A 24,628-nucleotide genomic window follows, 5' to 3' on the forward strand; every position below is an offset into this window, starting at 1 on the left:
TGGATGTGACTCAGAAATGACCTCAGAACTGCAAGGGAAGGCCTGGGTGTGCAATGTTGAGAATTTACCACAAATTCTGAGGTGGGAAGAGGTGTAGGCAATTATGGAGGCATATCTTGTAATGATTCCAGTATGTTCGCAGTCTGTCTTCCTGAGCCAAGGAGTTAATGGAGCCAGGCTCCCTCCCCCACACTAGTAGGAGTCTAATGAGATTGTTTCCCAGTTCCCAGTTGGAATCTTCACCGTGAGAAGAGGCAGGATGCTTGCTGGTGATTTAGATCTTTTGATTTCTTGATGTTGTAAGGACTCTGAACGGTTTGCAGTGTTCTCAGATTTCTGTTTCCATGCCTCTCTTGATAAGATTGTATCTTGGGAAAGTACACTGACCTTTCCCTCCGAACATCCTTCTGATTGTTTTGTCTACAAATGTGGCCCAGAGTTTGTAACTCATGTTTTAAAAGTGTATATAGTACCATGCAACAAGGCAGGGTGCACAAGATGAAAATAAACCCAGATTAAAACAAGGCATTGTGTTATTGATCCTGAAAAAAAAAAACTATTTTAAACAATGCAAGCATAGCAAAAAATGCATTAGATAGGATTTTTTTTTTTTTACCTCAGGAAGAAAAAACAGTGGGAATATAACTGACCATTACAGAATTGTCCCAACTTTGACTAAATTCCACATGGTAGAGTCTGAAAATTCCATATGTCCTGTGTACCATGTGCCATGTGGTCAGAGTGTTGTTGGTGGACTCTAGCCTGTAAAGATTCTTGATAGCTTTGCCATGTGGCCAGTGTGTTGTCCATGGACTCTGGCACAAACGCGTTCTGTGGGAAACTGTGTAATCTCTGAAAGGTGTATGCTCTGGAGGCAGTTCCTCGTGTGTCCTCCCTCGGCTTTACTCTGTATTCAACTCACTGAGACGTAACTCGCCATCCAAGGAAATTAATCTTACAACACAAAATATCTCATCAGACTCCATGTACAGCCTGGCTCTGTGTAATGACTGCCTACATTCTCACTAGACTGTAATGGAATTGTCAAAGTTGTTACAGTATTAGAGTGCTCACCTGATAGCATTAATTGCACTGAGGAGATGTGTTTTATGTATAAGTGAATGTTAAAAGCAATAAGAACAGCCAACATTTTCATTGTGACATATTTTTTAGTATACCAGTCCCAGGTATACACTCATTATGTAGTGTTTAGTATTCTCATGTTGCTTTGTACAGCATTTTATTTTTCCCTGTGGTAACATATGATTTTCCATGTGCACAAAATTGTTTTCATCCACAGTCTCACAACACTGAAATGGCCTACAGTGATGTCTCTGGCACACTGATGTTTTCTCAATCTCTCTTCTCAAATCAGATAAACCTGACACTTTCTGTTTACAGAAGGAAGTCACCAAAAACCACAGAGGTATAAGTCTGAGAGCAGTAATGGGTAATATTTATGTAAATATTTTGGAAATATCTGTGATGGCTTAGATTCAGCTGGTTTAGGCACATAGCGGTCTGCCTCTTTAAGGTAGATGTGTTGCTTCAGAGGAGACCTCTCCACCTGTAGCGGATGTGAAAGCTGTAAACATAAAAGCATTCATAAACATTTAGCTAGCTACTGATATCTGTTCAGTTAGCCTGTTTGTTGTTTTGGTCCCCTCTCAATACCTCAGTTAGGCTGTAGCAGGTAAGCAATGAAAAAAGACTAATTGCAGTTGGAGTCTTGTTCAGTCATTCCAGATGCTAGCAATACTCTAACCGCAAATGCTACAATATGTTTGGACGTGGGCTTAAGAACAGATGTGAGTCACTAACTGCAAATTAATCAGTCATTAGCTGCATTGCTTACAGACTGTGTTAAAGGTACAAAGCAGCTATATATATAGGGAGGGGGAGAGAGAGAGAGAGAGAGAGAGAGAGAGAGAGAGAGAGAGAGAGAGAGAGAGAGAGAAAATCCATTTGTCACAGGATTTTATTTCACAGATCGTCTCTTCCACTAAACTAACTGTTCAGTAACTATGATTTAGAAAATAGCCCCTACACTTACTTGAACAATACATGACATAATTCTGATGCCAAACAGAAAACAGAAGCTAAGGATTAAAATGAAGGCATATTCAGAGGCCCATCAGTGTTACTTGAAGAGCAGTCTGTTGAAAGGTTCCTCAACCATGGCTTCTAAACCACTGCACTGATACTACAGGGGAAGTGGTAGTGTGAGAAATAGATGTCTGCGGCTCGCTTCAGAATAAATTTCTTCATATTACCGTTGTCTCCTTTTGCCAGCTCAAGGTTCCTGATAATTGGAAGGGAGATGTTGTTTTGGTATGCTCACCTCACGCACATGTTAGAGTCATTAGAGTTCACTGCTCTTTCCCCTGACTTATAGAAACAGATGCTGATGCTTCGGTATCATATCTGCTCTTATCTTAACCTCCTTGTATTTTTTCAGTTGCTCTGGATAAAATCATCTGGCAAATGACCAAATGTGAATGCAATGTACATGTCCAATGTCTCAAGTACTTACTTTTGAAACATATTCACCAGCTTGTCTCCATTATTGATGAGATCTCTCGTGATACCTTTTTTTTATACAGAGAATGTCTCATATAATTGTTTGAGCACATTTGAGACCTGCTTAAGAGCCTGATCGAGAGCAGTCTTATCGATCCTAGCTGTGTGGTCATGGTAATGGTCATGGTAATTTTAGCTTGTTTAACCAGGAAGCCTGGTTAAGGAGTTTTTTTTTCTTGTTATTCATAAAAGTTTTCTGGATGAGTAATTCCACTCTGGGACACTGTAGTTAGGCAAGACAACAAAGGGTAACAAAAAGGGGAATTTCCTACAATTGTATGGGATTTTCAAAAAAAAAAAAGAAAAGAGAAAACTGATGAAAATTATTTTCTCGGCATATGGGGGTGCAGCCCTCATTAGTTACATTGTGGTTAACTGAATATGGGGATTTTAAATCAGGGGACATCATTGTGAGCAGCTGCAACAATGTTTAAGAGGACATAGCTAAAACCCTTTAGCTGATCTTCATTTACTTTTACATTACTTTTCCATGAGCCTGTTGGCATCTCATGACCATCAAACAGGTAGATGAGCATTCAGGAGTACCGTGAGATCAGTGGAACAGCTGAATCTTTCTGCCTTGTATGGCCGTGCAGAATTCTCTCTTAAATGAGTGCAGTAGCTACATCTGCTGGTGAAGTGCACAGCACGGGGTGAGACCGTGACGCACAGTAAATTTCACACCACTCTCAAGCCCCTGCAGCGAGTCTAAACTAACAGCTGCCTGCGTTTCTTCCTGTCGCAGGGGACATTTAGAACAGTTACGGCATCACTCTTCCTTTGAAGGAAGAGGTGAAGGTCCTCAAACTCCACATTTTTCCCAGTACTGAACAAACCACGAGTCTTGTGGGACAGCCTGTGTTGAAAACTAAAAAAAAAAAAACAAAAAAAAACAAAACCCTAAAATATTGTATAAACATCCTTTCGGACTGTGTTGGTGGTTTGTTGTTATTCGAGACAATACCGAAAGGCCCTGACGTATTTGTAGACGCTATTGATATATTTAGATCAAGAGAAAAGTACTGACTGAGATTTCGCCTTGGTAAACAGAATTAGACAAATTTGTTTTATATTACTACTTCTGAGCAGGGTTCATTTCACTACCAACTCACCAGAGGTGGACACCCCGGCTTCAAAAAGGGAAAAGTCCTGCCACGTGTTTGTTCCACCCATGCACTACACCAGCTGAATTTAATTAGCACAACTCTTCAGCCAGGTGGAGGAACTAATTAGTGAAATCACCTTGTCTAGCGAATGAACAAATACATGGTAGGATTTTTACTTTCTGAAGCCGGGGTGTCCACCTCTGCAACTCACTTGAAAAACTTGTCAGTCTAGGAATTGTTGTTTATTCTCTCACCTGCATGTCAGGGAGGACATAGACTGTTTGCAAATATCACCTTGGGATTCTCACCCTTGAAGAGTGTGTTGCCAGTGGTACATTGCAGCAGGTTATTGACCCTAGGTTTTGCCACTGATCCCAATGTACCTGTTCCCCTGCCTTTTTGTGATTGATTTGAAGCCTGTCTGGGGCCATGGTGGCATGGTTTATAGAAGAGTTGTGCAGCAGGGTTCCAACAGTCTGCCCACATAAAACCATAACACTGGAACTGCAACTGGCCTGCTTCAGTAATCAATACAGGTTCTAACTGCAGCTCAAGTCATTGGACAAAAAGGTATGGTGTTCAAAACTCAGATGCATGACACATCACAAATGTAGGGGAAAATGATCAAAACGATAAAAAACGAATGAATCAAAATCAACATATGTGTTCTTCAGGTGTCCTTGCTTATAAAATATTTAAAGGGAGAGAGCAGGCAGGAATAGTTGTGAGGAAAAACACGATCGGACTGCTTACAACATTTTTAAATAAGAAAGCTACTGCAAACAACTCCGGATTCTGTGAAGCTCTAATGCAGTGAATTTCTCATGAACCCCACAGCAATGATGCAAACCTTCTCACAAAATATGGTGTTTGAGGTGAAGAATGTAACATAGAGTATATTCAGTGAAACACGCAGAAGCCCGGTGGAGAAGAAAAAAACTAATATTGTTTATTAATCAACCCTATGTTGCCTTTCAAGTGAAATCCTCCCACCTCAAAACTTGGAAGGCAACAGCGACCTCTGGTGGTCGTTGCAGCTTGTTGCATTTTGGCTCGGGCAAACCTTTCCTATTTCCTATTAGTGACAGTTACTTAATGTTGATTCCAAATTCACATTTCATTCAGCAAAAACAAAAACTGAAAAGAATGGTGTAGACTTCTTACATGAACTACCAGCAGTGTAGCATAGTGTTAAAGAACGGTACTCATAACTGAATGGTTGCTGGTTTGATTCCCTGCTGGGACACATCTGTGGTATCCTTGGGCAAGGTACAATGTTTCAGTAAACATCCAGCTATATGAATGGGTAAAATGTGAAAAAAACATAACCTATGTAGGTTGCTCTGGATAAGAGTGTCTGCTTTAAAAAATAAAATTATAGCAACCTCAGGTTCAATTCAGTCAGTTCAGGAAATGAATTGAAATTCACTTGATCAACTGAAAAATCCTCATTGAAAAGGAAGTATTAACACTCATTAATTGATTTTCAATTAATTGACTGATTGGAACATGACTGACCCAAAGTCTGCTTCAAGGAGTCTGAGTATCCTTCTAAATGTTTAGACAGTATCTGCAGTGCACACCCAATCATTAAGGTGAGACATTTCAGTGCATTTTCTTCATGTTGTAAAAAGGTGCTTAAAAAGTGCTCTGTGCAAGAGAAATGACATAACATGGTAAAACACTTTTGAAAAAGATTTGCTTGACCTAAATTATATGGGTTATACCTTCTTCACCCAGCCCCAGCAGAATGGTGGGTCAAAGCAGTCAATGCCTAGCTGGTTAAACTATTATAATTTTGAAAGAGTAACAATGTCGATCTGGCCCCAGGGTTCAGTCCTGTCAGATTCTGGGTCATTCCTTCAGTGGATGACACTGTCCAGTTAAGGCACAGTACTGCAAATATTTCTGGTAAGGGACATCAGCCTCACCTGCTCAGAACAGACATTCTCATTTCCTCCCACGTCAGTGCCTGGGTTCTGTGGTCACCTGTCTGAGTGGATTATTGACACAGAAACACAATGACATCTGAAGCCCCCGTACACAGCTCTTTCTGTTTGGATAGAGAATGCTAAGAGTACTCCGTGTATTTTGTCTTTTCTACCACAGTGCTTACTTCACAATACACACGAGTGCTCAGATGGTTCCCAAGTTGCTCCTTTCTGGCCTTTGACTGGCTCAGCGATGAAAGGATATTTACCTACGGCTGACCAAGATTTTACGTGCAAAATAAGGGAAAAAGGAAAGGGAAATGAGCTCTGGACTACATCCAATCACAACTAACTCTGCTCACAGACTCAACAGACTTTCAATGCTGACTGTCTGATGCTCTGTATTCAGTGCCTGTCTGCCTGCCGGTCTGCACTGGCCTGCAGCCAAACACTGGGAGTGTCATTCAATATGGGCTAGGTATTAATAAACAGCTAAAGGAAACACAGGCAAAGCAATGCTGGTGGATAAGGAGGCCACAGATGGCAGGGGAAAATATCTGCTATTCTCCATAATAACAGCTGTGCAATGAAAAATTACTCAAGAATACCGGCATACCAAGCAATGCCAATCCCAAACTGGAAGCGCTAATTAAAGCTTTCATATTTCTCCACAGGTATGATGACAGTATTCCACCAGAAAATGGTCATACATTTTAAAAGCATAATGTACAACTGACTCACAAAACACATATAGACACACACTGTGTGTGCACACATGAAGATATTACATATCTGGACCAGTATTAACTTTAACATGTCACTGATTCATTTATGTCCTCAACTGACAGCCAGCATAAACATTTTTTTTTTTGTAAATCAGGATAACGATGTGCAACAATGTGTGCCATATGTGTAGTACAAATATCCATGTCAAACATGCAGTAGGTGTCGTAAAAGTCAAATCTCATTCATCATTCTGAGTAAATCCCTTGTAACTGTAAGTCATTTTCCATGGCAATAACTCAAGGATCACTAAACTAGGGGGATAGCATTTACGATGTCATTGGTAAACCATGGAGGCTATAAACCATGAGAACTTAGCAGGAAAGGGCTCTGTTTGCAACCTACTATTTCAAGAACTCACACATACTTCTAGATTAATAGTCACTAATTACTTATTCCCTGAAATTTCTGTACTGCCTCTTTCCCACCCACACAGAAACATGTCCGAGTAGATGGTATGTGTAATACAAAAACAACATGCCACATGGGCAGGTTGATTTTGAGTTTGCATTTTCTGTGCATATAGCACTGCATGTCACGGTCTCAAGCATCCATCTCCTTGGGTGTAAAACACAATGAGCCCTCTGCAAAAATGATCTCATTGTAATGTCATTGCTTTGAAGCACCCTCAGTCTGTCTGTCTGTCAGCATGTCCTTCCTTTCCAGGAAGCCTGTGGGTGTGTATGCTCCTGCATCTGACGTCTTTAGTCAATGCAAAAACTCTGCGGTTTGACAGCAGTACATATGCATGTATCAATAATTAAACTGTGTCCAGATGTACTTAAGTCATTTGCAAGCACACATGTGGGTTTGAGTTTCCTTCCTTTGATGAAGATACAATATATTTTCACATGGCTGTAAATGTGGAGAGCAAAAATCAGATATTTCTAAGTATATAGAAAGTGTAAATGATCTATATATGGATATAACTCCTGTCCATTTTTCTGAAGATGTTTAGAACAGATGCATCTAACTGTTCAGCAGTGGTGAGTCAGACTTTCCATTCACACTGAAATGAAAACCAGCTTTCAGTAAAGATCAGATACACTGGACATTTTGTTTGCTCTCAGACACAGAAATACTGACATCACAACTGGGTGAGAAAATTCTTCAAAGGTTACAATCAAGGGGTTATGGGCCATATAGGTATACCTGATCAAAATGCTATTCTGGAAAAAACTAAGTTAAAATTAATCAAGCAAAAGATAAAAAAATATCCTGTTTTGATATTAAATTGATTTTTTACTACTTTTAAAATATCATTGAAAAAACCAGCCTGGGTTTCCAAAATCATACTTTCAGGTTAATGCCCAAGATTCATGTGGGCCAGCTTACACTGTGTGTCACAGGAGTTTTCTAGGAGTCTGTGTGGGAGCTATACCTGTACTATAATAATAGTCAGTTTCTACTGAGGTTAATTTCATGAAGAAAAGGCCATGTTAGTGCCTATAGAAGTTTGAAAGCCAAGTGGCATACAATGCAACATTTATGAGGGACATAATTCATCTTCATATTTATGATGTAAATTACAGCAACATGTTAAAATGATGCGGCTTGGCTTGGCCTTGCATGAAAATGAATTCGCTTTTAGCTACTGACCAGGAGAAATTGCTAATGATCCAAAGCCAGGCTCCTGTGGAGTTCTCTTGATGTATAAATAACCATTCAACATTTATCAGGTTAGCAATTTTGTGTATATTCTCACAGACCTGGGATGAACGCTGCCACTTCTACAGCTGAACCCAATGAGTCACAAGTGCAGTTCTGCTGTGACCACAGCACAGAGCCGTTCCCTGCTGAGTAACAACAAACATTCGCTCAAAGACAGGGGTCCTCTCAAAAACAGCCGCTCTCTGTCAGAGCTGGCCAAAATTCGTCTGGATATTTCAGTGTTTCATGATTGTCTCCACGAACTACTCCAGGAGCACAGGAGCAGGAAAAAAAGGAACAAAGTGTGTAGACATGGTATTTACCTTTAGAGGTTTTTCAAAATTAGGAAGGTCACCTGACATGCAGTGATAGGAGAACTTTAGGAGGACACTTTTGAAGAGAGGCGGTGTGCATATGACATTCTACTGCCTGCAGACCTCCAGCTGAATCTAACAATGTCAAACATGAATTAAAACAGAAAAAAGAAATGGTGTTTCCTAGAGATTTTAAAGGAGGTTAGTGCCCCATTCATCTACAAGGCCTAATACATTTACAAGTTAACAAGTTCCTGTTAAGAGAAAGCTAACTTACATGATAAGTAAGGCCGTGTTAGGAATGATGAAAAGTCTTAATCGTCATTTCTGAGAATGCTATCAGACCCAACAAACAAGTATTTTTGTTAAATGCATTTAAAAGATTTTGTTTAGTCTCAGCAGCTTCTTTGACTTCAGACACATGAATCTCGGGAAATGTTTAGACAAACAGGGTCCCCAGAGGTACAATGTCATTCCCCCGGCATTGTGGAAGACAAGACAAAACTGGCCCCTATCACTGCTAGCTCATCTTATCTACCCCAGCCAGACATTTCCTTCCTCAGCCTCAGCAGGTCTGTCAGGGATTCCCCCAATTCATATCCACATACAAATGAACTATATCCGCCACACAAACCTAATTTAAAGAATAAAATGCAGCACCAGCTACAGTGTAGTGTACACCAGTACAGTGGACGTTTTGCTGTAAAAAGTTAAAGAAATAAAATAAACACAACACTAAAACAGACAGTACCACTTTCACTTCCTTCAGCAAATAAATACTTTAATAATGAAGCCTGTCCTAAAGAATCTCAAAATTAGACTGATGTACCCATCTCATGCAGGGTCATTTCTCCTCACATGTGTTAAACTGCCGAGCCCTGTACAGCTCTATCTTGGCACCAATCCTGTGGGCACAGCACACCTTCTGTGGGAGTCACAATGTTTACAAAGTGATAGTGCTTCCACACCCTGCCCGCCATTTCAAAAGTCACCTGTAGTGCACCCCATTGAAGCACGTCACCATATCTTTCACAAACAGGTTGGTTTTACAACTAACCTGCGCTGTTAAAATCCAAGTGGGACATGAAGGCCCGATTCAAACAGAGGTCAGAGTGTGAAAGCCGGGGGCGACACACCAGAAAGCTTTACGGTTAAAATAAACACGCCTCAGGTCAAAACCGCACAGCATTCTCCGCCCCTTCAGCGCCAGGGAACTTGACGCAGTGGAGAGGAATTCAGCCGCCCCGCCCCCTCCGGGCATCGGCACACAGCTGTGAAACAGGATACGTCTTGCTATGTCACGCTCAAACACACAGCAGCCCTCTGAACTTACAGAAGTGAAAGAACCTCAGCATAGGACGACACAACAAGCCATACGTGAACTCAGCTCTACTGAGAGATGTAAACTAGCTGAGACTGGACAGCATAAGACCTCTGGACTACAGTGTACCCTGTCAGTAAGAGAGAGTCAACAGGAAACCTGTATATAAGTCTGAACAGACAAATTAGAGAAAATGGTGGGAAAACTACTGCTGATATTGCTGATTTCTCTTGTGATACTGGATGCATGGGTCCAAGCCAAAGGTAAGAGCACTTTCCTATGTGATAACTGACAGTTTCCTCAGAAATAAAATGAATTTAACTGGAAAATGGGAATTAAGTCTCAGTTATGTCTTCATATAACCACTGTCATATGTTTTCATGGAGATTTACATATACAACTGATTACAAAATAATATATTAGTGATGATTAAAAGTTATTCAGAATGACCGATCAAATGTTTTCACTATGGCATATTTGGCATGGCATTTCCAACTGAATTAAATGTAATACACCTGAAATCTGGACACTTTTTTACATTCCTAGCAAAGTTGTGATGTATACATAAAAACTTAAAACTTTTTATGACAGCTTACTGTATCTTGGCCTTAGTGTTTTGTCAGAGATGCTTTCATCGGGAGATTACTAAATGTCAGCTGTATGTTCTTTTTCTCGACCACAAACAGGAAAAAAATCCCAGACAACAAAAAGAAACCACACCATGACCTTAATTCCAAAAACATTCCGGGGACAGAAAATCATTTCCATTCCGGAGATCGAGTGGAGCACAGAATCCCCGTCCTCTTCCTCGTCCTCTCCCTCGCTGTCTCCGCAGCTGGCCCTGCATGAGAACAGCACGGCCGAGTATCTGACGGGCGTCCTGAGCACTCGTGTCATCCCTGCGGCATACGCGGTCACCATCCTAATAGGGATACCCTCCAATGCCGCCATCCTGGGCACGCTCGGCGCCCAAACCAAGACCTTCTCCGCCGCCATCCTCTACTTCAGCCTGGCCGTGTCGGATCTCCTCTTCCTGCTCACCCTGATCGCCAAGGTGCTCTACCACCTCAACGGCAACGACTGGGTGTTCGGCGAGGCCCTCTGCAAGGTGGTGACGGCCTGCTTCTACGGCAACGTCTACTGCTCTGTCCACACGCTCACGTGCCTCAGCGTCAAGCGCTACCTGGCCATCGTCCACCCCTTCACTTACAAGGGCCTACCCAAGCGCTCTTGCGCCATATGGAGCGTTCTGACGGTGTGGGCCGTGTTCTTCGCCGGCATGGTGCCGGAGTTTCTCGTCCGTCAGAGCTACCACCTCCCGCAGCTAGGGATCACCACCTGCCACGACGTCCTCCCGCTAAGCGACCGGTCCTACTCCTTCCTGCCCTACTACAAGCTATGCCTGACGTTCGCCGGGTTCTTCCTACCATTCTTGGTCACCGTCATTTCCTACATGTCTATAATCCACCAGCTGAACAAGTCGCACCACGACTGGGCGTACTACATCAAGACGAGCACCCTGGTGTTCGTCATGTTTGCTGTGTGCTTCGCGCCCAGCAACGTGATCAGCTTCATCCATTACATCAACCTGTATACCAGCAGGGAGGAGCACTTCTACATTTTCTACAATGTGGCGGTGTGTCTGTGCAGCCTGCATAGCTGTTTAGATCCTTTCCTGCTTTCCCTCATGTCTAGGTCCACTGGGTCAAAACGGAACTATTTAACATTTAAAGGAAAAACTCTCAGCATTTCTATTTAAAACGGACTCTGTGAAAAGTTTGTTGAGACCCGAAAGCAAACGGAATTGCTGGGAATAACATGAAAGGTTTCTCAACAATCGTGAGAATTCCATTCTTAAGAATACACATGGTTTCTGAATAACGCATGCATTCAGAAAAGAATTCTTAGAAGTGGTTCATCTGTTGCACAGTGTTGAACAAAGTCAGTATTGTCATCTGTATAATTGTTAATTATGTATTATATGCAACTGTTGTAAATATTCTGAGCTAATTAAAGTGACTTAATAGTCAGACTTGAAGAATTTTAATGTCATTATATCGTACAGTACAGGACAGGTGTGTTGAAATGTTTCAAGCAGAAACAGGTAAGGATGAGATTCCAATCTTTTGTAACAGTCTGATACAATATTATTCACATACATTTACTCCGTTACCAACCAATTCTAAATTGCCTACAAGCTTTCTCATATGGAAAAATCCAGGGTGCATTTCACTGCTAATTAGTCAGTGGTTTTGTTTCCCTCTCTTAAATGGCTGCTCATCTGCTCGTCATCTGAGCTGGAACCTTGCCTTTTAACCTCGTCATACCAGGACCTGGTTGTACAAAGACAAGGGATGTCTATCTATTTTTTACAGTTTTTTACATTACCATACAATTACATTAACAGTAACCCAGGGAGGCCCTGGGTATGTGTTGGTATTGTGTTGGAATGGTACACTCCTGTTTGGTATATTGTGTTGGTAGCTCTTCTTCATGGGTGCATGGTGGTTTTCCGTTTGTGTAATATTTTGTATGAATGCTTTTTGTGCTTGACAACTGGAGTTGCTGTGGATGGGAGTGTGTACTAGATGCCAACAATGTAAATGCAATGTTATATGTACTCATCTTGTATGTTGCTCTGGATAGAAATGTCTACTTGATGTCGACAATGCAGATGTATTATCAAATGTACTCATTTTGTACGTCAGTCTGGTTAGAGTCTGCTAAGCAACAAAAATGTAAATGTAATATAATGCAAATTAAATATATTGCAATAGACTGAGAAGATGTTCAGCCCAAGAATATTTTTCAAATGCAATTAATATGTAAATATATAAAAATATAAATTAATTAAAATCAGAAATATATTACAATATACCAAAATGCAATGATTTGCATATCTTAATTACATTAATTGAGTTAATATATATATATATATCTAAGAAATTTTATATAATATATTTTTAACTCAATTAATGTAATTAAGATATGCAAATCATTGCATTTCATTGCATGTGTATGTGGGTTTTGGTGCAACATTATCTGTTCCCGCCCACATATTTCCTATTCAGTCCAAACCCAAAAATAAACGAAAAAGCAATCAAACAAACAAAAAAAAACCAAACAAGTGGAGCACTACCATATGGAACAAAAATAACCCTCGAGCAACATTTCCTGGAAACGCTTCTCTCATCCGCTGCACTACAACGACGAAGGGGCCAGTGCTCAGCAAAGACACACATTTCTGTTGCAGCTCACAGTGAGCCTCTCCCTGTTGTCCCACAGGAATCAACCTGTTGGCAATGTGACATGAGTCACAGAGAATGAAGTGTTGGAACATCAGAGACTTGGCTTTGAACATTTTGGTTTCAGAACCCAATTGAGAACACTGTGCCACTTAATAGCATAAACAAAAAGAAACTGATTATCAAATGGTTTATCACTTCTTTTTAAAATAGCATTCTACATATGCACGTTTAATTTGAAACTTTAAATTTAATTTGAATGTTTGTGGATAGAGCCAGCCAAGTATTTGAAAATGATCCCAGGGGAAATTGTTTTGTTTGGATCATCTAAGCAGACACTTAGATGTCTTCAAAAAGTCTTCACAAAGCGGACTTATAAATATCTTTATAAACACCTTCCTTGGGTCTGATTTTGTCACTGTACAAATTGAAGTGCCAATTAAAATGTAGTCACTTAAATCAAAAGATAACTTTGAAACTGAACAAAACAAAAGAGAAACAAAAAACTGAACCCCTCCCCACAGTGAGGACCTCAAGACTTCCCCAACTTAGTAATCAGTAAAGAAAACTTCGGAGTTCATCAGCTATGTGCATATACAAAGTCATGGAGATTTAAATAAATGTGTGAGATTTTAGAGCAATTGAGAAGTGTTGCAGTCAGTTTTGCTGATAATGTATGAGAGGCCCCTTGAGAGATAATTCATACTTGGTCCCACATCATACTCTCGTACATACACCACTACACTCTTACACATACACTACTATACCCTCTTACATGCACAATCATATTTTCTTTTATTTACTATCACACTCTCATACACACAGCACTGTTCTCTCTTGCACAGAGAACTATAGCTACTTATACACACATTATATGCTTGCATGATAGTCTGTGTCATAGAGGATAATAGTATATGTATGTAAGTATGGTTGTATATGTAAATGAAGTTAATAGTGTATGTGAAACAAAGGTCTAATATATGTATGAGAGAATAATGCTATATTTGAAACAGAATAGTAGCATATGTAAGAGACATAAATAGTACATGTGAATACAAATAATCATGTGTAAGGAACAAAATGCTAGTGAGTGTAGTGAGTGAAGACAGAATGATAGGATATGTGAATGAGAATAGTTGTATGTGTGAGAGAGTTTGATTGAAACGGAAGCGAGTTTGATTGAAACGGAAATAAGTTTAAATTCTCAGTTTCTGATTGGTTATAGGAGAAGTGGGATTTCACGGACATGGCCCGCCTACCCGATCATGACTGATATGAGAAGATGGTGGAACGGGAGCAACTCAGTGAAGCCATTTGGCTCTTAAACAACATATTAAACTCCCCAACCGGTGTCACAACGTCAGAAATGTTATGTGTGAGACCAAGTATGAATTATCTCTCGAGGGACCTCTCATAATAATGTGTCACATGAAGCACTTTTTTAAAGAAAGTGATTTCTATTCACTTCAAATGAGGAGGCACAAGAGAATTTCATAAGACTGTTTCACACAAAGAGAAGTATTCAAGAAGTTACAAGAAAGAGCATTTGCATGTTATTTATCTCTGCAAAGCAGCTAGCAATACCAGAAAACAAGCAAAGGTAACTGTATCTTTTAGCTTATTAATTAACTGAATTAATTAATTAACAGTTAGCTGTTCTAGCTACCAAGCTAGGTACAATGGATATGGCAATCATGAATATTGCTAGGGCATTCATGCAAACAACTGACATTGAGTCAGTCACCATGGAGTCTCGCAATTAAGGAAATAATAATAAAAATAAAATAATTATGCTAATTAAAATGAAATGTGAAAGACAGTGTTGTAATTAATACCGCAGACTGGTTGTACTCTGCTTGAGAATGTGCTACAATATCATCTTTTGTCACAGCAGTAATACATTGTAATGCATCTTCTCCATTAGAGGGCAGTCTTCCATCACACCATGCACAACTCCATCCAGAGAAAATCAGTTTAGCAACATCTGAATGGACCCTAGTATCTTACATACAATTTAAAACAGGTGACTGGAAACGGTATTAAATTTTCATGACCACTTTATTTGTCGGCAAATGTGCATAAATTATAGAGGAGGCGTTGGCCTACTGCCCACATGTGAAACAGGAAGAAGCGCAACTGGCCTTTTATTCCACGATTACTGTCGGGCCTGACTGCTATGTGAGCTTAAAGGGTTGAGCTTTTAACCTGAACCACTCCCTAAGTATCAGAGTACAGCTGATGTGTAGCCCTGTTGCACAGAAATAGAAGTGAGATGATGTTAACTTTGCATCATACCTTTATCTGTCAGAATTGAGGAGGGGCAGAGACTCTCTCCCTGCCTGCATACACGTATGCCCAGCTGCAGGCCCTACCTTACATGACCTTTCCGTTTTGCTTCTGGTTTTTCAATATATTGCATACTATTGCAAACGTGTCTATGTGACTGTTGTATTTTTTATTATTATTTATATTCTGTGTCTGGTATTTATTAGTCTGGTTTACATGGGCAGGGTGGATGTGAGGCTAGCCAGTGCTGTTATCAGTAAGGGGAGGGAAGTGTGCTCTCCAAGGCTCTTAAAGGAATAAAGACATAATCGAGCATTCACATAAACATTAGTAATGGGGTGGAAAGAAGAAAGGTTACAGTCAAGCTGCTTTATTCAATCCTTCATGTCAGAGCTGACTAGCAGTCTACAGCAAGTAGGATCGCAATGTTTGATGCCTCTGTAAATGTATAGTTTCTGAAAATCTTTCAGTAAGAGAGACTTACTTGTCATAACTAAGAGGAATATGACCATTTCTTTGTGTTCCTTACAAAATACATTTCCAGAATTGATGGAAAAGCCTGAGGGCAGCATCTTTTAATGGATTTTTAGAAAGGCAACAAACATAATTTGAATGCTTTCTATGCTGTTTGCATCAAACTACTTGGCATTTGGTATTAAGTTATCATCACCCAATATAATTACAGAAAATATTATAACCACCCCCCACCCCCACCCTGGGAATCTACTCTGAAATAATTTGTAGCTATAGGCCAATTTTTGGCAAAGTTTTGAAACCTGTTCTTACTTGCTAGTACTGCCAATGTAATAGTCTGAAAATCAAAAATACTATTCAAGTGACCGGCAGATGTTTGATTTTAGAAAGGTATACTGCCAGGAATATGCATAGCCAGTTAGTTTGTGAGAGTTTTGGTGTAATTTGTTTTCCAAACTAAGCTGCTATGCTATGCATGTTGACAGAGAGATGCCGTATGAGACTGGTTAACTTGCATTGCGCTGCGCAGATGTGAAGGAGAGAAACTTCATGCCAGCGTTATTTTCAGGATCAAAGCAGGAAGTCGGCTAATGAGGCGAGTCTCTCCAACATGGCAGACAGAAGGGCCTCGCACCTGCCATCCCTTGCAGACGCGTCTGGAAGACCTGGTCGCTGCCTCGGCTACGATCTCCAGAGACAGGTCCCACCGTGACCTGAGAGGGGGGTGGGGAGGCAAGAGGATCAGAGAAAGAGAGTGGGCTGGGGTACAGGGGAGAGGACGGGAGGCACGTAGAACCGTCTGGCAAAGGAGGAGTGAGAGGGGGCAGAGGGACAGATAAAAGACAGGGCAGAAGGCAGAATGTAATGATGGGTGTCAACCAAAAACATGCAAAGAGAGCAGCAGAGAAGTGATGGCCTGCAGATGCAGTAAGATCAGCAAGTGCTGTGAGAGCTAAGGGTTCCCAGAGCCAAAAGCTACTGTTTTCTCAGAGTTGCTTGAAAGTGCTATATTGTAATCATGCTCTGGAGGAAATTATGACATGCAATGGTAAGGGACAGAATATTATTATCTAGCTGAGACAAATTTGTATAAGTGAACATTATATGCTAATGAGCAAATAAACACATGCATGAATACAAGCTGATTTAGTCATTTTCCCACCCTGATCACTGCATTAATAGTCTCGAACCTGACATTATCATCCGTATTATTCCTGTGTATTACCATATAATTCCATACTGTTCTCATGGTGGCTGAATGGGTAAATCACTCCCTCTTCCTTATGTAATGATGTACAAGTGGCAATTCTAAACTGTGCAGCATCAAGGGGAAAAAGCATACAAAGCAGCTCCAGAGGCCTGGAGCTCTCGATAGTCTGTCTACATTTGAAGCCATTTGAGATGGTTTTTCGCTTGTGTTGTATTGTACCTCTCTTGTAAGTCGTTTTGGATAAAAGCATCTGCCAAATGAATAAATGTAAATGTAGAATGTAAATGTGAGCGTGGTTGCACCCATTCTCAGAGATCAGTCTCAGCCCTCCAGCCGGCTCATGAGATCGTTGTCTCTCGCGTCTTTCTTCCAATGGTTGTACAAAATCAAGCTGAAAAGGTTTTTTTTTTAATTATTTGAGTAAAACGTCTTTGTACTGGGTATGCATTTTCTCTTCCTGAAGACAGGCTATGATTGACTATATGGGAAACTGTCAATGTCGTTTTTTTCTCCCTTGAACTGAAAACCGTCAAATAACAACAGAATTAGAAAACAACTTGTTCTTTTATACTGTCAACAGGAAAAATGCAATTAATATGTAAATGTGGGTTAGGCAGAGAGTGGTCCTCTGTGATTTGTATTGTTTTTTTTGTTTTTTTTTTACAAGTCACTCATCAACTCTCCAATGGAAAGTCAAATAACGGCAAGCTTTTCCATCCCTTATGATATTCTTAATTAATGATGTTTTACACGGTAAAATATCTATGAAGCCCACAACTGAAACAAGCTCGAATCAACAACTTGAAAGCTATTAATCCAATTAAATCTTCCATTTGCTTTCTTCCATTTTCATTTTTTAAATGGGATGTTCAGTGGAAATCTCCCAGTGGCAGAAGAAAGCAGTAATGGTATGAGAAGAGGTTTTGGTTTTTGTGGCAAGAGTAAATTACTTCCATGGTATTGCTGTTGTTCTTCACTGTTGTTCTTATGCAAAATGGACTTGATGGTCTTTGAATAAGGTCCCTTCAGCAGTACCCTTTTGTGTAAAACATTGCTTTTACTGTAATAAAATTGACATGTCCATTTGGGCATTCTCATTTTTACTCAGCTGACTTCCTGATTGAATTTTAATGGACAATGAAACCTGTCAAAATGTTACGAATCAGAAGGAAATACAGTGAATCGACCTTCTTTCAATTCACCACAAGATGGAGATGTTGGGGAACAAAAAAGGAAAGAAAATCTACTACCCAACTGGCACGCTGAACTTCATAGACATTTGGCCAGTTACCCTGAAGCTACTGGTGACTGGTCTGTCTGAGCAGTGTATGGAAAGGTAAAACTGTGAACACACACTGTTGGTTATAGAGAACATAACTCTTTATTCAATACACGTGGTGCACAGCTGCATCCACATCTGTACATTTTATACCACACCTATTTCTCTCCCTCTTCAAAATAATGTCATGGTTAGTTATTTGGCAATTCTTTTATGCACGCCTTCACACAGTGTATAGAACCGCGCTGTATACACGGCCTTCCTACGACTGGCATGCCCTTTCACAATGACCCAAAATCAAGTCTGCAAAAATAAACCCCACCAAACAAGCCTCACGCTAAAGGAGCTTACAAGAATGATACATTCACATTTTCCCAAATTGACGTTTTTTCCCTTCTTCTTCCCAGAAGAACATGATAACACCGAAGCGGAACACAACTGAAGACTTCAGTACACACATGCAAGTTTTTTTTTTCTGATTTAGTTTTTCTGTTCTGTTTTTTTTTTCACACAACAGCAGCATTTGTCTTGGACACATAGTGATGTGAACATGGGAGCTTTGCAGACACTGGCGTCGTGCAAGCATCACAAACTCACAAACTGACCATGAAACGCTTCAGTAAATCAAAATCGTACACAAACAAATCACCCCCTGAAATCAACATCTATTAATATATACAGTATTTACACACACATGTACGCACACGCTCACACGCATATGGGAAATCAACATTCTTCCCTCAGTAAAATGTGAAAGGCAAGTTACACTGCCACTGTCTAGGTTAAAACCGGCCATATAGGCAACCAAAACAACAGTACTGCTGTCGTCTCTGGTTTGCTAAATGATATGTATTTTCTAGACCCCATAGCACTGAGGTGGTAGCAGCAGTACATAGGATTCATTTTACTCAGGCCTAAACAGCATGGCTTTTTAATCATGTTCTAATCATCTTTCTTTTGATCAACGCATGTTTGTGGACGATTTGCACACACAGAATCAGACAACCAAACATCAACAAACTATTTAGTTTAAATGTCCAACATGTGAATGTGTATACATATATTCACCTTCTAACAGAAGGCTGGCGATGAGGCCTTCACAAACAAGCTGCAGAACTGGCAAATGGGTAGCAGGTTCAATCACAGCATAGGGCTTACCATTAAAACTAGACTCACAGAAATTACAAACAACCAGAAGGACAAAGACACTAACAGATGTGATGTACAGACAGGCCACATGGTGTTAGTAACATGACCGAGTGGCAGAAACCTTCACAACAGTGCATCAAGAATCACAGAGGTGGATTTTTTTCCATTTTAGCTCAGAGCCCAGAGAGTGAACAAGTTGAGCTGACTGAGATAATTAGAGAGGATCCCACAGTTTGCACAGTCTTGCAAGGCTGTGTGAATAATGAACTAAATGATTCATAATGCGGAGCATAAATGAAATGCTAAGCACAAATGGAAACACAGTCAACTGGTTACTTTTTGGAACAGTAATAATGTGTTCAGAATTATTGTTTTAAATCACATGATCCTATAAAGTTCCTGCTTCTATATCACTGTCTGCTGTCTGTACATCGCATACAAATTGATAAACATAAATGTACTGTAGACAGGCAGAGAGAGAGAGAGAGAGAGAGAGAGAAGGAGGGAGACAGAGAGTAACTCAAATGAAAACACTGAGACAGACTATGCTGGAGTGACACTTCCAATGACAGTTTGCTGGACAGAAGTTCAGAGGGAGAGGCACAACATTTAAAAAGGCCATCAAGTCATTTTAAAGGATGCACTCTGAAAAGCAAAATGGCAGATAGTGTCACAAGCAACTCTGAGAGGCATCTGTATACAATAAATTCATCGTACAGGCAAAGAAACAGAAATACAACTTAAAACAAAGCCCTTGACGTGGAGCTTGAATATATTACAACTAACAGAAAGAAGAAAGAACTGTTACTTAACAGATTTCTGCTAACTTTCGGTTCCTTCTTAAAAAGCAGAAAATGTAAACTCTTCTTTTTTATTTTAGAAATATGATTGCCAATAAAGTCAACTGCAAATTTGACTAACCTAACAATTATTACTATTTGTATTTTTCTATGGCCTTTTTAGTCTTTGAGCTGAAGCGGGTGCAGAAGGCCCAGATAACCTGTGCTGAGACAGTACTGAACATACCAGGCAAAGAAAGTTGTAAACACTATACCAAAAGCAGCATTGATCACTGTGCGTTGATAGCAAACAAATATTTACAGTCTAACAAAAATTATGAATTGACATGGATGCATTTTCTTTATTTCTTAATGTAATCATTGCCTGTTTGCCACTGCAACTCCCCATGCAGACAGAACAGACACCGGCATAGTGCATTACCATTATTATTACCACGCATATATCGAATAGTAATAATAGCAATAACATTGCAGTATTATTCCTGTTTGATCGCATATCCCAAATACTCCAGTTAGACTGAGCTACAGGGTGCCTGATGCCGGCTCAGTGCAAAAACGAGTTGCCTCATTAGCGCTTGTTTTTTACTCTCTCCTCCATCTGGTCTGTTTTGACAGGAGCATATTAATAATCGCTTGTACCAGCAGCTATTGCAGTGAAGACTCGTTGAGACTCAGTCGTTTCACCAGCACTGACTCATGTCTGCAGCCATGGCACACTATGGAACACATGACGCAGCAGCAGAGCCTCTCTGACTCATGTCTAAGCTGCAGCACCATCTTGGCCCGGTTCACTCAGCAACCCGGAGGCCGTGTGGCTGTGAGGTGGAAACGAATGGCTAAACAAAGAGGGGTAAATGTTACACGCATGAATCTGGGTGATCTGAGCCTTTTGCACCCTGTGTCCCCCGCAGCGGGGTTACATGAGGACGTTGGCCCTGGTGTCCGGTAGCCGAAGTCCCACGAGCCCCCCGCACACCAGCACGGTGGAGGCCAGCAGGATGGGGATGGCTTTCGTGATGCCCACCAGCGAGCCGAAAATCAGGTTCCCCAGCACCGCCGCCAGCTTGCACATTGAGTTACAGAACCCGAACCCGGTTCCCCTGGAGCAGAGAGAGCGAGGGAGAGAGAGAGAGACAGAGAGAGAGACAGATAGAGGGACAGAGAGAAAGAGAGAGAGAGAGAGACAGAAAGAGCAGGGAGGGAGAGAGGGAGAGAAAGTTTAAGTTTTACCTCCACTTAGCCAATCGGTACAGGAGCGAAAAGAATTGAGAACGAGCAAACAGATCAAAACTTTACAAATCAACAAAATAAAAAAGACAGACTCATAGAGCTGTCATTTACATCCAGTATAACCCCCCCCCCCCCCCCCCCCGAGACAGTGAATGGAAAATGAGAGTGAAATCAATGTTCACTGAGATCTGTGTTATTCTAAGAGGAAAGGTGTGTCTTTTGACATAAGTTCACCTTAAAGAGGTGTACAATACCTGCGAATATTTCTAGCAATTACATTAAATAACAGTATACACAATTCCTTCCATTTAATCATGCTATGACACACAAGCTATGACTTTGATGGTGGCATGAATTCAGGACTGCAACTCAAATTACAAATGTAATTACATTACATGCTAAGCAGATGTCCTTATGCATAGAAAATGACAATGCCTGCAATTTTCACATCTAGGTAGAACAGTGCCTTCCTCAAGGAAACAAGATCAATCTGGACCCTCTGTCTTGGCACATTAAACCATGACTCGGCTAAAGTTAAGGCTAGGCCACTTTGCCTTATGGGTAAAACCAAAATGCTTTGGGTTTTTCAGGGTTTTTTTGCCATGGTATACTATATACTCCATGTACGAAGTCCACTGTGTAAGAGCATGTGTTCGGTGGTGTGTGGCCCTACCTCCTGTCTGTAGGGTAGAGCTCCACAGTGACCACGTCCAGGGAGTTCCAGGCAGAGATGCTTAGACCGTTGTATAGACACAGCATGCCTATCATCATAGACTCACTGGTCCCAAACCACAGGAAGAAACAGCTGATCCCTGACAGGACCATGGAGCCACCTGCAGGCAGCACAGAAATACATAGTAGCTACACACATCACACAGTAGCACACAAACATCACACACTACCACACACACACACACACACACACACACACACACTACCACAAGCATGTACACGCACGGCATCTCCATAATACTGAGAGCCCTGAGGGAATGCAATGGGTATAATTCTGTATTAGTTTTCATTCTGGGGCACAAACCCACTGCCTTAACCACAAGGCTGAAATTCCATTGTAGTGGTAAGCCCTCAAGGTCTAGAACCATGTTTTAAAAAATAGGGCAATTTACAACTGGTTACGCAATACACAACACAACAGCAAACAATGTAAAATTTCCCCCATTCTCAATGCTTAGTAAGCTACTGCAGTGGGTTATTTCATCTCTCCACAATTTTCTCTCTAAAGCACTCTAAACCTTTGCTTTTACATCAGGTGGATGCATTTTAAAACTCTGGCACAGAAGAGAAAAATGCAGCACAATGCCTTCTCTCGTACATCATATTAACTGCATCCTGCTATCCAAGGAAAGTTATACTTTCCTAAAGCTCTTTGCTATTGGATCCACTTCTAAGAGGGCAAAAGCAATATCCTGAAATCAGGAATTACTCTGTTTATACTCACTTAATTTCAAATGGCTGCCTTACCTAACATTGTCAATCGGCCTATCTTGTCCATGAGAAGTGCAGACACTATATTCCCCGGCAACACAGCAAGCGTCCCCAGGAAATTGACAAAATACACCCAGTAGGCACTGTAGTCATCGTCAAACGTCATCTGACAGCCAGTCTTGTTGTGATGGAATGTGCTGTTTATCACCTGCGTGTCTATCAGTTTGGAGTCATCAATATCTGGGACAAAGACAGAGGGGAAAAAAAAAGTTACAAAGGCGAAGTGAGTAAACATCAAAAGCATCTTTCCTTGCTGAACACTTCCCAGTAGCGCAAAGGATTTCACATGCCCTTCTGCACTGGCAGCCTACCCCCTTTGTGTGTTTGTGAGAAACCCTCTTTCTCCTTTTCATCTTCTGTTGTTTGCTTTTTTTTCAAATCCACCTATCCTTCCGCATCCCACCGATGGCCGACCATCTAGCCACATAACAGTGTCCGATCTGCTTTTCCCCCAACTCACTTTTTTTCATTCCCTGTTTAAAATGCACTCTGTCCCATGTCATGCTTCGGGACAGCACAATTGTAAAATAGCACTGTGAAGTATAAATAGATCAATAAATAAATAAAGGCTCGGAAGGCTTTTGATTTCTTGGCAGCCATCCTCTCTGAGGCGAGCGTGGTTCTTTGTGCACTGCATTCAGTTCTACACTCCATGCTCCGTGTTCTTCAGTGTCAGACTTCTATTCCATTAACAGACACACTTCTTGTGTTCACTGGCTGCCGCATGTACACTGCTAGGCACAGCAGGTCACGCTCTGGCTGCCTGCCACCGTCTGCTGTGCCACTGCCAAGAAGCACGGGCATGAATGGGTAAAGCCGCCAGCCTTGGGTGATCTCCCGGGTGAGGTGAAGGGGAAAAATTACAAAATGCACTTCAGACAAAATGGCATTTGGCTTTCTTCCCTTGGTCTGAAACTGGAACTCCGCAGAAAATGCAGGCCCCGGAGGCGGCGTCGTCGTTTCCCGGGAGACCCTCTGAGACCGGCGCACCTGCAGTTTGCTTTGTGTGCCTTTCTGCCGCGCGTCAGCGCTTTGAACCCCAGGCGTGTGTCTGAGTCAGCAGAAAGGCTGGTACCCGCCCCCTTCAGAGACCTGCTCCCCCGCTGGGCCACCTGCGTTTGCTTTTCGTCAGCAGCGCGTCTCTCTCGAGCCTCAACCAGCTCCCCCCCCACCCCCCCCACATGTCATCTCCTTGGGGAACGGTATCTAAGGCACCCACTGGCGCACGGATGAATGTACACGTAGTGTGTTCCCCTGCTTAATGGCGAAGAAACATCCGGAGACTGCCTTGACCATTACTCGCTGCGAATGCGCTGTGAATTCTAAGCTATCGCAGCGCTGTAATTGAGTGCATTCATTAACTTAATTAACATTTTTTATTCGCTCAAGCACATGAGATAGATGGCTATTTAATACTGCCTGTATCTGTGCAGGGCTTTGCGGTTATGTTCGCACTTTAGACGATTAATGATTGCAATGTGGGTGCTGCAGCAATCAAGGAGAAACAGAAGCTCTCGATTCTGCCCCCAGTTTTCCAGCTGTTTCTCCTTAGCTCGTGGCCCCAATCAAGCGTCAGAAGTTATATTCCCCCTCTCTCACTTACGGCTCTTACGCCACAAGGTGCATTCGATCTGGTGAAAATGAAAAACAAAATGACTGCTTTACATCCTTTTCAATGCTAAAAGAGAGGCAGAAACACCGCACTGCAGTTCCATTTTTGCTGAGTATGACATCAGAGCCGTTCTTGCTTCTCCAAAATTAGCAAAA

The 24,628-nt window shown here is 41.3% G+C and overlaps 2 protein-coding genes across 3 annotated transcripts in view; one reads left to right on the forward strand and one right to left on the reverse strand.

Annotated features, from left to right (window-relative positions):
• Positions 1-9,736: 9,736 nt before the first annotated feature.
• On the forward strand, positions 9,737-11,444 carry LOC118778506 (proteinase-activated receptor 3-like). Its single transcript, XM_036530054.1, has 2 exons — positions 9,737-9,948; positions 10,372-11,444. Exons 1-2 carry the CDS (start codon positions 9,879-9,881, stop codon positions 11,442-11,444), a joined length of 1,143 nt encoding a protein of 380 aa, XP_036385947.1. The 5' UTR covers positions 9,737-9,878.
• A 9,221-nt stretch (positions 11,445-20,665) lies between these two features.
• Positions 20,666-24,628, reverse strand: part of LOC118777805 (synaptic vesicle glycoprotein 2C-like) — a 52,001-nt gene continuing 48,038 nt past the window's right edge. For both annotated transcript variants that reach the window (XM_036528973.1, XM_036528972.1), the window contains exons 11-13: positions 22,838-23,041; positions 22,032-22,191; positions 20,666-21,228 (exon numbers count right to left, since the gene is read on the reverse strand). In XM_036528973.1, the coding sequence (XP_036384866.1) occupies positions 21,045-21,228; positions 22,032-22,191; positions 22,838-23,041 (548 nt within the window). In that variant the 3' untranslated portion in view covers positions 20,666-21,044. The remainder of the gene's footprint in view (positions 21,229-22,031; positions 22,192-22,837; positions 23,042-24,628) is intronic.

This window comes from Megalops cyprinoides, chromosome 5, assembly GCF_013368585.1.
Source record: "Megalops cyprinoides isolate fMegCyp1 chromosome 5, fMegCyp1.pri, whole genome shotgun sequence".
Lineage (NCBI taxonomy): Eukaryota > Metazoa > Chordata > Actinopteri > Elopiformes > Megalopidae > Megalops > Megalops cyprinoides.